Below are 13,185 nucleotides of genomic sequence, written 5' to 3' on the forward strand. Positions count from 1 at the left end.
TTCAGATGACGTTTCTTAAACGGGAATTCACCCTACAATTGTGATGTGCAACAAATTTTTTTTTATTTTATTGACAATTTTAGACCATACTCGTAGTCTGTAATCTGACCAGAAAACGCATACAAAGTTTTGCAATACTAGTACAAGGGTAAATTTAAAGGATGGAAATTACCACCTTTCTGCTGTGCATGTTAATGTTAGTCTTAATCATGTTCATGTGGAGACGAAGTTCAACAAATTTTCCACCTGGAATTGAAGGCATTCCTTTGTTTGGATGTATACCAAGTCTCGGCATGCACAAAGAGCGAACTATTGCCAAGTGGGGGCGTGAGAAGGGTTGGCCTATTTTCTATCTAAGAATGGGCATTACTAAAATTGTGGTACTCAACACTTTCGAGAGCATTGAAGAAGCTTATGTAAAAAAAGGTCAGTATTTTATTGACCGTCATTTGCCCATATTTCTAAGACATTACAGCACGGGTAAAGGAGTGGTGTTTTTGAATGGTGAGAAGTGGAAAGTACAACGAAGATTCGGCATACATACCCTCCGAGATTTAGGAATGGGAAAAAGTGGAATGGAAAGTAAAATCGTTCATGAAATTGATCATCTGAGTGAATATTTGGTAAACAACAATCAAGAAAGTGGTTTAGTAGATATCACACCCATTATAACAAGAGCTGTATCAAACATAGTATGCCAACTGGTTTTTAACCGCAGGTTTAATCTAGATGAAGAGTTTTTATTCATTGATTCCGTCAATAATAAGTTGATGAAATCGGTAACTACACTAAAGCAGATCATGCTCACATTACAGCACATTCCAATCTTTAATCGAATTCCAGCCATTGCCAAAATAAAAAAATACCGGACTGATCTTGCCAACAACCGTTTGCAGCGAATGAGAAATTATATTAAATCACATAAAGAAACATTAGACAAAAATAACCCGAGAGATTTTATCGATGCATTTCTTATTGCAAGCGAGGAAGACAAAAGTGAGGATACTTCTTTTGACGACGAGCAACTGCTTTATTACATCCAGGATTTGTTCTTTGGCGGAACAGACACAACATCTTTCACTCTCACTTGGACCTTTCTCTACCTTGCTATGTATCCTGATAAGCAGGAGCAACTGCATGCAGAAATTGATGAAGTTCTTGGATCCAACGGCATTGTATCCATGTCTTGTTTAGATAAGATGCCGTATGCTCAAGCTGTGATGCAAGAGATTTTCCGTCTGCGTCCACTGGTCCCTCTAAGCATGCCACGAAAAACTCTCTCCAGGATAACCTTAATGGGGTACGACATACCTAAGGGAACAGTTTTCATGCCTAATATCTGGAGTGTCCATCATAATGCTGATCGGTGGCCTAACCCTGAAGACTTTATGCCAGAACGTCATATTGACAGTGAGGGAAAGTTTGTAAAGTCTAAGGAGATTATTCCATTTTCTCTCGGCCCACGGAACTGCTTGGGAATCAGGCTTGCTGAGATGGAACACTTCATGTTTATGATTGGATTGCTTCAGAAACTCCACTTCTCTCTTCCCGAAGATCAACCACCTCCGGATGTAAGAGGATCTAGTTTTGTAGTTTTGCTTATACCTCCTGATTTTAATATGAAGATCACTACACGTTGAAACACTATTAATTTTGAAAAATGTCAAAAACTTCTCATTACAGCAACATTTGTCTGATTTATCAAAACAGCAATTTCAAGTAAAGTTTTCCATTATGTGAAGTCAATCTCAAACTCAATAAATTATATCTTCTATGCTGTAAAAGTTCATTTATACTCAAACTACAGGTTTTAATCTTGTTTAATTTAAATAGTGTTGAAATCGTTTATACTTTACAGCATATTTTTTATTCCTAATTTACTTTATGTGTATATAGTTATTGACATTATTTTAATTTTCGTAACATTCATCTGAACTGTTTGTAATAGATTTCTTTATCAGGAAATGTAAAAAAACGTAATTTCTTGCCTATGTTGCTGCAATGCTGAAGTTCAAAGCATTTATTTTACTTTGGGAGTATAATTTTGATTACACCATTAAAACAGATATATATATATATTTTAAGATATATATAGATTAAAACAGATATATATATATATATATATTGTGAACAAATAAAACACCCCCATAACAGAATCTGTGAACCAATTTATATATCTCTATATATATTTCTTTATTTAATTTTAAACATATACTTTATTTTTTCGGATTGAATCATGATATACAAGTGTATTTATAAAGTGTTAATATTATTACATCTTTTTTTATATAAATAACTATATGCCTATAGACCTTAGCATCTATAATGGTGACTTAAATCTAATGCGCAGAGTTCCTAACATTTTTAAGGGGATGCCTTGTTTTAACAAATTTTTAAAACTAACGATATATATTGTGGTTAATCGTTGTTAGAATTGTTTAATATTTTCTTTCAATGCAAAAGTATAGTGACCACTGTTTTACAAAATAGCTTGTATATTTGTAATAATTCAGGAAATTTCTTCAGCTACTATACATATTCTTATATATATTTATTAACTCTCATATAGGCTATATATTTTCTTATATGTCTATATATACAGTGGGGTGGGGGAAGATGGGACACCTTTAGTACAAAATATATAAATATCCTAGTCGTGTTTTAAACAATTAACAATGGTGTATGAAAGTCGCGAGGGCAAGGTTTAATTCTTTGAATGTTCTTTGTTTATTACCAAAATGTACGAGAAAATAGAATGAAAAGGTGTCCCACCTTCCCCATCCTACTATATAATCTCTTAATGCAATTCATACCAGACTGTTTAACTTAATTTTAATTCCATACATAGTGTGGTGCATCAGTTTTAGGTTTTTCTAAATAACATAATATGAACCGTGGTCTATGAAATTTCTTCATTAAGATGAGCAACTCCAGGGAAAATGCATACAGCTACCATGGGTTCCAATCTGCTGGTTCCAGTTCAGAATATAATGCACAAGGTTGGTTATTATTTTTAAAATAATTTTTTTTTTCTTAATTCATTTTTTTTTCTTAATTTTTTTCTTCCAAATTCTGATAAAATAATTATGTTTTGGTGCTGTATATATTCAAATTATTTGGACTTCAGGGTAGTAGTTGCACATATGATTTCGTTTATAATTTGTCCCTTTAAACAAAATTCTCTACCAAATACAATAAAGATAATTTCTTAAAGCTGATTAGTGATTACGAACCTCGCTACATATTTTGTACGTCCATTTCTAATAAAGTATTTCCACCTGAAAAAATATCTATATCTGTCTTTTCCCGTACAATTTTTCATATAGTGCCACATTCTACTTACTGGGCAATTTTGCTATCTATTTTTTCCATCATTTATCTATTTTTTCAAATAAATATTTTAGGGTATTGCACTTGTAGATTTTTTCGAAAAATACCATATTCTGCCCACTGGTCAATTTTGCTAGCTTTTCTACTTTTTGTGTGGAATCTTAAATAAATATTCTGGACTAAATACACCATAAATAGGCTATTTTTTATATTGCTGTTGCAATTGCAGGTTATAAGAGTCAGTCCTTTATTTCTGCCAGTGGTAATGTTGGTTCTGGGTTTGGAAAAGGAGGTTCTAAAAGAAAAATAACGGTATGGTAAAAATAGTGAACGCAATTACTGCATGTGGTTTCAATTAAGTTTAAAGAGCATAGAAAGTAAAATTCAGAGGTAAACAAAAGCAGGAGCACAATATTGCTGTACCAAATAAGACTTGCTACAATGCTTTTTCTCTATGCAGTGAGTTTTTATATATGTATGTTAAATTAGTTGCATTCTGGGCATATGTGTATATTCATGCATATTTAGGTCTTTACGTTTATGTGTATATCTACGCATATTAAGGGTATATTTACATCTGTGTACATTTCCTGCTGTCATGTGTCATCATATCATATATTTCCCGCTGTCAGCATATTGTATTGTAAATGTTAAAAATTGCGTCTAAATTCATACCAATGTAATTTGAAAGAAAAGTTCAACACAACTTCCATTGATTATTTAGGAGGCAAACTTGTATAACCTATATAATAGGGTTGAAAAAGATGAGACACACTTAGCACATAATATCCAAATATCCTGATCATGTTTTATACAATTAACAACGGTGTTTAAAAGTCGTGAGAATATGGTTTTATGTTTTTTTGAATGTTCTTTGTTTATAACAAAATGGGACATTATAGAATGTGTCCCATCTCCCCCCACCATATTATGTATGTACAATTAAAACAACAAAAATTATTCTTACTTAATCTTCCCACACAGGATGGCGAGGATGAAGATTATTTTAACGATCCTTTGGACGATGGAGATAATCCCGATGATATCGTTGCAGCGTGTCCTTTTCTTAGTGAAGATGAGAAAAAGGTATTTATAATATATATATATATATATATATTATTAAAATGATAAAAATTATGCCCAATAAGAACATTTTATATTATAGCCTATGCTATACACATTTTGAAAAATTTTTATTTTTCACTAGTTAAATACTTTTTCAACACAAATTAAAAAAATTGTTTTATTTTTTTGTTTGTTACAGAACATGTTACAAAAAGAGGATGAAGAAGACGATCCACTTGAAGCTTTTATGGCTGGAATACAACAAGAGGTAGTTATTGATAGAAACGGCAACTGCAATATATATACAATATCTGAATTACAGGATGCAACATGCTGTTTAAACCTTATGTAGCGTTGGTGGACAATAAACAAAAAGTAGTAATATAATCTGGTTTTGCCTAATTATTGTCTATTTGTCTGCTGATATTCAAAGCTTAGAAAACTTGACATTTTACAAATTCTAATGCTATACTAACCCAAATACTTTTTTACTTCGAAATTACGTTAAAATACAAAAACCAACCAAAAATAGGTTACTTCGTTAAATCAGAAAGCAGAGATGACAAACAAAGTAGAGATTCTTATACTTTACCTACATAAACATTTTTTGACTGTAAAATTACCATAAAAACAAAACACGCCAAAGGATTGCTAAAAAAATTTTTAGTAATCTTAACATGTCTGTATAGGTGACCACGTTAAATAAGAAAGCTGAGATAACAGAAAAAGAAGAAAAGCAGAAGACGGATCGAGGGGTCAGAGATGACCTGGAGGAGCTTGATAGTGAAGAGCTTTATTACAAATATATGGATGAGAATCCTGATGCAGGTGATTGAGATGTTGGGATCCTGTTTGTAGGGGGGGTTGACGTTTATATTTTTGTGGATTTTGTTTTGCATTATTTTTTTAATTTATTTTTTTTTTCAATCGTAGTTGCTCTGCCAAGCGAATACAATAACTTTTTTTTCCTTTTTTTAAAAAACATTTTTTGAGTTGTATATTTAATTGTTGCAATTTTTAGCTTAATACCGTGATCTTCTTCCTCTACTCTAGGGAAAATGTTCCTTGATGATGAAGATCCTGTGGAGTACGATGAAGATGGAAACCCAATCCAGACCATCGTTCCAAACAAGAAGATGATCGATCCTCTTCCAGTGGTCTACCACTCCGAGATCGATTATCCTCCTTTTGAGAAGAACTTTTACCGGGAGCACGATGAGATCAAAAGTTTGACAAATGATGGTGTGGACTCCCTGAGGAGGAGGTTGGGGATCAAAGTTTCGGGATTTTTTCCTCCCAATCCTGTATCCAGTTTCGGACATTTTGGATTTGATGAAAAGATTATATCAGCTATCAGGTTAGTGTTGGCTGGTTGTGTTTAAATAAAAAAACTAAATAAATAATTTACCAAAAAATAAAATTTTACTTAATGAATAAAAAAAATTACTAAATAATTAGATAAACTGCAAAACATAGTTGAATCTTAAAATGTACAGCCAGGATTGTCACTAGCACTACTGGTTAGAGCGCTTGACAGTGGATAACAGGTCAAAGCTGAAAATCATCCATTCTGGACATGCGTCTATGTGTACTTACATAACTAGAATATTAATATATATTTATCAATTCATGCATATTGTAATTTTCAAATATTTTGGATAAATTCATAAAAATGTGCGGTCAAACAAAAATACAACATTTTTTTAGGTTTTGATATGTTTTATACCACTGAATTTTACATATTATAACTTTTTTTAAATCATCAGAAAACACAACTTTACCCAGCCCACTCCCATACAAGCACAAGGTATCCCATGCGGTATGTCGGGCAGAGATGTCATTGGGATAGCTAAAACAGGATCTGGTAAAACTGCGGCTTTTATCTGGCCGATGTTGGTTCATATTATGGACCAACCAGAACTTAAAAAGGGAGATGGACCAGTTGGTAAATGTGGTGTCTTTTTGTGGGTTTATTTAGGCGTAGTGGCCATGCCTTTTTTTTTCCATTTTTTTAATATTTTTTTCGTTTAAAATATTTCTAAATTTTCATTACTGTAATCGAAGAGACAAATAAAAAGGTATTAATATTAATTGTAACAAAGGTAACACATTTTAATTTAACAAAATCTGGGGTGACATTAACAAAATCTGGGGTGACAAAATCTGGGGGCCAATTATCCTTGCTGCAAAGTAGAAATCATTAAAACCTAACATGTTTAGCAAACTGAATTTTTTACGATTGCAGGTTTAATTGTGGCTCCTACTCGTGAGTTGTGTCAACAAATTTACTTTGAATGTAAACGATTTGGAAAGGTGTATGGGTTACGTAGCGTGTGTTGTTATGGGGGTGGCAACATGCATGAACAACAGAAGGGATTGTCTGATGGATGCGAGGTAAATATAAAGCACAAGATTGAAGTTTATATTTGGTAAAAAACGCTGTGGCAAAGTGGTTAGCGCGCCTGCCTCAAACCCAGAGGTAACTGGTTCAAGGCTCGTGGCTATCATAATGGGTGTATGTGATCTTGGGCAAGACACTTGATGTCAATTGCTTAAACGTAGTGATCACTAATGGGTTGTCCTTGTCCAAAATATAAAAAAGCAGATTGAAGTGTATGTTTGATACACCTCATCTAATTAGGAGTTTTTTAGAGTAAACTAGTACTTTTTGTGGATATTTTTTATATTTTAAAATTAGGAGTTTTTGCAATGTGCAAAAAAATTTACAGTTAAAAATGTGGGACCTGAAGATTTTTTGTGTTTACATCGCTTGAAAATTTGCTGATTTTTGAGTAGAGTGTACTAAAATTTGACAACTGTCGTTGTGTAAAAGTTGATTTCTTATAGTGTTTTTTTATCTCCCCTTTTTATTTTCAGTCTGAATAAATTGTAAGAAGATTTATTTAGGTTTTCTAATTTATTTTGTATTTAACAGATCGTGGTAGCTACACCTGGACGTATCATCGACCATGTGAAGAAGAAAAACACGAACCTTCTACGAGTTACATACCTCGTGTTTGATGAAGCAGATCGTATGTTTGAGATGGGATTCGAATACCAGGTCAGTAGTTTCATTAGGCAGATAGAAATGAGTCAAATGACAGTCTTTATAACACAGGTCCCCTATTTCATACATATCGTGTCTGCTTACTAGTTACGACATACCTAATTTTGTGGATGATTTTTTTCTAAAAGGTTAATATTTTGTATTTGAACAACTTTAAATTGTATTTGAAAAATTTGTATTTGAACAAAAATCAGCAACCTCTGAGTCAATGTCTGTTTAAGTGTTTAAGTCTGAAGCAATGTCTGTTTAAGTGTCTTGCTTAAGTATACACACGTCCATCATGGGAGCTACATTGAGAATTGAACCCAATACCGTTTGATTAATTTAGTAATGTTTTCATGTTTAGGTTCGCTCGATTGCGAACCATGTGCGACCTGATCGGCAAACTCTGCTCTTCAGCGCCACCTTCAGGAAACGAATAGAGAGATTAGCGAGGGATATTCTGACAGATCCTGTTCGTATAATACAGGGAGATGTGGGGGAAGCTAATGCCGATGTAACACAGGTTGGTAGTTGTCAAACATCTTCTAGATAACCATTTTATTCTATGTGGGTGCTGTCCCGCAGCGTGGCCACCATGGGTCCTAGGATTTAGGCCAAGTTTGGGTGCTACTGCATGGTCCTCACCAGTTTTTGTAGCCTGCCGCTTACCCGATGGTAGGCAACAAGGGCTTTAATGTTAATGGATGGGAGATTTTTCCTTGACAGCTTGGCCAAGGTTAAATGCTCCCGTCAGCGTTCACATATGCTGGGCAAACGCTAACATAAAAAGATGTCTCATCTTCCTCATCATAAACAGGGCATAGTGTAATTGACCATACGTTCCAGGTGGGGTGGCAGGGTAGGCAATCCTGGGATTTTCTACACTGTGTTAATCAGTAAACCTTACCCAATGATTTGAAATTTGCTTTAGAGGATTGTTATTTAACTATTACTGCCTAACCTACATATATAAAAGTTTGAAGCTTTGTATGTAACATTAGTTGGTAAGTAAAGTAGGTGTCTGGGTGACATGTCACCCTAATTTCTGAAACAGTGGTGATTTGTTTTTTAGTGGTCCAGTTTTATGCATGAAACAGCATTTACCCTGCCTTTTATCAATACTAAGAAGCAGGGTCATGGTTTACTGTCACATTAATCCACGGGTTCTTTTATGTTTGAAAACCATGATTGTTGAGGCATGCAACTCTGTGCTACAGAACCAGTATTTTATTATATTATTTATTACAGATAGTTGAGGTGTTCAAGACAGCAGACATGAAATGGAAATGGTTGTTACGTCGAATCATTCCTTTTACAAGTGAAGGAAGTTTGCTGGTTTTTGTCACCAAGAAAGTAAGTATAACAACACATTTACAAACGCAGTAAACATGAAGAGTAGGAAAATGTAATAGAAAAATATTTATACATCATCAGATTGTGTCAGTTTTTTTAAAGAAAGAGTTTTTATTGTATTTTGGTTTAATCAATAAATTTAACTTATTTATCCAAGTGCACAAGTAAATTTCAGTTGTTATTAGAATCACAAGTTTTCTGTTTCATACAATTTGTACCCACTTACGAGTTATGTATGTAACTTTGTGGTTAATTTTCAGTGTCTGCATTGTTGACACTTTTCACAACTCATGAAACGCTAAAAATAAGGAGTTTTGAACTAATAAAAATTGAACCAACAGGCAAATGCTGAGGAATTAGCGACCAACCTAATCAACGAAGGTCATGACGTCGCACTTATTCATGGTGATATGCAACAATATGACAGGAATAATGTAATAACAAACTTTAAGAAGAAGCAGGTACATCAATTTTTTCCTTATTTTATAAAAATGTGGTAATCAAGTTGTAGGCTGTTTGTTTTTGCCACATTACTTTTTGTTTTTTTAAATTTGGGGGGATTTGTTTTTAAGAATCATTTTTTGTTTGTTTTCGCCACATTATTCTCTGTTTAAATTTTAAAGATTAATTTTTTTGAGAATCAACATAGGAAAAATAGCCTTTTAAGTTTTTACTAACTGATTTTTTTCAATTTAAAGGTGGCAACTTTAGTAGCCACAGATGTAGCAGCCAGAGGATTGGATATTCCATCAATACGAAACGTGATCAATTACGATGTTGCTCGCGATATTGATACACATACTCATAGAATTGGAAGGTGTTTAATATTTATCCAGCTATGTTTTATTCTACGCGTGTGAGGTCCTACAGCATGATATGCTAAAAGACTGAAAATTTCGGCTAGAGTTGGCCCATTATACTAACACCCAGGGTGCTGCAACCTATTTTAGTGACCACTGGAGTGGAGTAATTTTCGCTAGGTGTATTGCTAAGAACACATACACCTGTTAGTATTAAACTTAGTTACAATACAATGTCTTACCATTCAGTCACGTCGCTAAAATAAAAGTATACAAAAAGTTACCTAAAACTTCTCTAGGCATTTTTTAAACCAGTTTCAATCGGAATCATTAACCATGTACATTAATATACTTTTTAAGAACTGGACGTGCTGGTCAGAAAGGTACAGCTTATACATTAGTTACATCAAAAGACACTTACTTTTCTGGTGACCTGGTGAGAAACTTGGAGGGTGCAGGACAACGAGTACCAGACGATTTGTTACAACTTGCGTTGCAAAATTCAAAATTTCGAAAGTCCAGATATAAACATGGAAGTGGAAAACAAATTTCTAATTTTAAGACAAGAGACCGGCCAGGATTTGGAGCAACTGCAAGGTAATGTTAAGTGATGATAAATACTAGCTTACTGTCCTATCCTTTTTTTGTTATATGATGTTTCGGTATTTACCTGCTTTTTTACAGATTTCTGTAAAAATCAATTTATTCTGTCAGTGTATAATTTATAAGGGGATTTTCCTGAAAAATCTTAAGAATTTTTATGCTGTACTTCTAAATTCAATTTTCCCTCTCTAACAAGTGTTAACTTTTACAGCTCTACCACAAGCACCATGGCGTCTTTCAGAGCTGCTGCAGCGGCAGGAGTCATGGGGGGTCGCGCTTCTTCAATGAAAGATTATTTTAAGAACCAATATAAATCTAACTTTGTGCAGAGCAGTGAACCTGCAGCTGCATCCACCTGGAACAGTGGTGATGGATTTAAACATCCAAACTCAAAGAGGAAGAAGAAGAGTAGATGGGACTCGTGAAGATATAAAGTTCCACACTTGTACAGCAAGAATTTTATAAGCTGATATTTTAGCCGCACAAGGTCGCCAAATAAAATATCATTGACTGAAAGCACACGCCAATAAAACGAATGCCATGAGCTCTAAATACATTAAGTAATAGATTCAACCTAAAATGGTTGTCCTATTTAGTAGTTTTTGATACCACAATTTGATAAAAATTCCATATCACATTGTTGCCGGAATAGATGCAAAATAAAATTATTGGTGGATTTACAAAAAAAAACAAATAAAATAACTGCCAATTTGGTTTAAATATCAATTTTGGGACCTTTGTAAACTCCCATTACAGATTCAAATAAAGCTTTGTTAGTAATTGTGCCTTCTACGGATATCCAGTGTTTTGAATTTCTTCCAGGAGCGTTGACTGCCACTTGCCTTTCGCCTTTTAAAGTAACGAGCCGGGCAGGTACAGAAAATGCATGTTCTTTTCTTAAGAGGCTGTACGTAACTAGTGTCACTACTTTTCTGTCTGTGGAAACCAAAACTTTCTTCAGAAGGCTGGTACATATTCTTGATACACCATACCAGAGGCCAATAGACAGTAAGATGCAAACTGGAGGCAGTATGTAAGCATTAGCACCACCATATATATTGAATGGACCTTTTACTTTTCGATCGTCAATTTCGCTTTGTACATTATCGGGGTATTTGTGCATCTCACTGACCATGGCTGCACATGTTAAAAAGCTTGTTACCTGCAAGATAGATTATTGTAAATTAGTATATAGAAGTAGTAATTATAACATGTCTGAACATTACTTATATATGTGATTAAATGAATCTAACTTACTTTGTTTATCCTTATGTGGCTGCAAAATGACAGTCGTTAGAATATCGGTGTTCTGTTTCATACGCCTCATGCCAGCTTACGAGTTACCATGTATGTTACTTTACGAGTAATTATTTTTTTGACTTTTTTATGTATGGCTGATAATTGGAACAACCCATTAGTGACCACTGGTTTGGAAAATGTGCATACTTATAACATACCCCTGCAACAACTGAAGCTCGTGCATAGTTGATAGGGAAGTCTTTGTAGTGGTACAACAGAAAAGCTTTTGGGAGTTCTCCAGATTTTTCAGAAAGTTGTCGAAATTTTGTGAGTTGAGGTTTGAACCAAATTTTCCATTTGGTGTTTATCACATTTTTTTTAATACTATTTGCATTAAAACTAGTTACTTTGTTAAAAAACAGTCTAACAAACATCTATAAGTATAAAAACTCAAAATACGTTGCACTTATACAGTCAACAAACAATAACAACGTGCACATGTAAGCTCTAAACAAAACAGAACGCAACACATGCGCGTCTGTTGGTGCCTTGGCCTATACTAACTTTGCCTTGGGCCTCATATAAGATGATATCTGACAAAAAAGAAAACTGAATTAAAAGTAACAGAGAATTAATTGGATTATTAACACAATGGTAAAACAGTAGGACTAGTTCAATTGACAAATTTACATTTCAAATACGGTGCTTCTTAGCCACCCTTTATCGTAACATAGTATTGCGGTAACATTTCTTATTCGTTTACCGCAGGGGAATTCCCTAGTTAAAAATGTTCTATATTTTAGAAAGGGTCCTACTAAAACACGCCCGGCGGGGCCCGGTGGGGCCCGGTGGAAAAAAATATACTAAAACACGCCCGGTGCGGGGCCCGGTGGGGCCCGGTGGGACCCGGTGAGGACCCGGTGTTACGAGTCATACTAAAACACGCCCGGTGGGGGGCCCGGTGAGTATTTCTTGAAAGGGGAGCTTTCCCTATGTAAGAGCCACCAAAATGCGTGTGTGAAACAGAACTTGTGAAAAAATTGGAAGATATTGTCTGTCTTTAAGGCATAAAGATGGCAATTTTCGGTGATAGAAATTACATTCTTGCTTCGCACGTCATCGCTGAAACAAAAGGTGCATAGGAAATAAAACATGATGATGAAAATGGACACGTAATTCGCAAGTCCTTTAATTATCGTTCTGCTAAAACGGAAACAAACGTGGGATCGCGCTACTGAGGGCTTGTCCGAATACGCAAAAGCCTAACACGCTAACTAAAAGACACCTAATGTTTAATATTTACATTTTTCGTTTTAAAAGTTACATTGTTCGTCTTTTAAAGTTTTTAATAATAAAACTTCGATCAAGTATAAGTGTATAGTACTGTGGCCTAAGGTAGGACACTTATAGCACATATAGTAGGGTGGGGTAAGATGGGACACCGTTTCATTCTGTTTTTTGTCCCATTTGGTAGTAAGCAAAGAACATTCAAAGAATTATAAAACTATATTCTTACGACTCCCATAGAACGTTGTTAATTGTTTAAAACACGAACAGAAAATTTGGATCTTATGTGATAAAGGTGTCCCGTCTCCCCCCGTCCTACTATAATATTTAAATATCTTGATCGTGTTTTAAACAATTAACAACAGTCTATGGGAGTCGTGAGGACATAGTTTTAGAAATTCTTTGAATGTTCTTTGCTTACTACCAAATGGGACGATAAATAGAATAAAAAGGTGTCTC

The 13,185-nt window shown here is 34.3% G+C and overlaps 3 protein-coding genes across 3 annotated transcripts; 2 read left to right on the forward strand and 1 right to left on the reverse strand.

Moving 5' to 3' along the window:
* Nucleotides 1-26: 26 nt before the first annotated feature.
* On the forward strand, nucleotides 27-2,848 carry LOC149736574 (cytochrome P450 2U1-like). Its single transcript, XM_089876140.1, has one exon. The coding sequence runs from the start codon at nucleotides 162-164 to the stop codon at nucleotides 1,638-1,640; it is 1,479 nt and encodes a 492-aa protein (XP_089732266.1). The 5' UTR covers nucleotides 27-161; the 3' UTR covers nucleotides 1,641-2,848.
* Nucleotides 2,847-10,920, forward strand: LOC149736575 (ATP-dependent RNA helicase DDX42-like). The gene is made up of 15 exons (XM_089876130.1): nucleotides 2,847-2,999; nucleotides 3,560-3,642; nucleotides 4,315-4,416; nucleotides 4,595-4,663; nucleotides 5,085-5,223; nucleotides 5,449-5,752; nucleotides 6,162-6,340; nucleotides 6,641-6,789; nucleotides 7,331-7,456; nucleotides 7,809-7,967; nucleotides 8,693-8,797; nucleotides 9,139-9,258; nucleotides 9,496-9,614; nucleotides 9,958-10,194; nucleotides 10,412-10,920. Exons 1-15 carry the CDS (start codon nucleotides 2,921-2,923, stop codon nucleotides 10,623-10,625), a joined length of 2,184 nt encoding a protein of 727 aa, XP_089732256.1. The 5' UTR covers nucleotides 2,847-2,920; the 3' UTR covers nucleotides 10,626-10,920.
* Nucleotides 10,644-11,973, reverse strand: LOC149736576 (uncharacterized). The gene is made up of 2 exons (XM_089876168.1): nucleotides 11,658-11,973; nucleotides 10,644-11,362 (listed from the first exon to the last, which is right to left on the reverse strand). The coding sequence occupies exons 1-2, from the start codon at nucleotides 11,871-11,873 to the stop codon at nucleotides 10,916-10,918; spliced, it is 663 nt and encodes a 220-aa protein (XP_089732294.1). The 5' UTR covers nucleotides 11,874-11,973; the 3' UTR covers nucleotides 10,644-10,915.
* Between the last annotated feature and the right edge of the window lie 1,212 nt (nucleotides 11,974-13,185).

Source organism: Ciona robusta, chromosome 4, assembly GCF_009617815.1.
Source record: "Ciona robusta chromosome 4, ASM961781v2".
Lineage (NCBI taxonomy): Eukaryota > Metazoa > Chordata > Ascidiacea > Phlebobranchia > Cionidae > Ciona > Ciona robusta.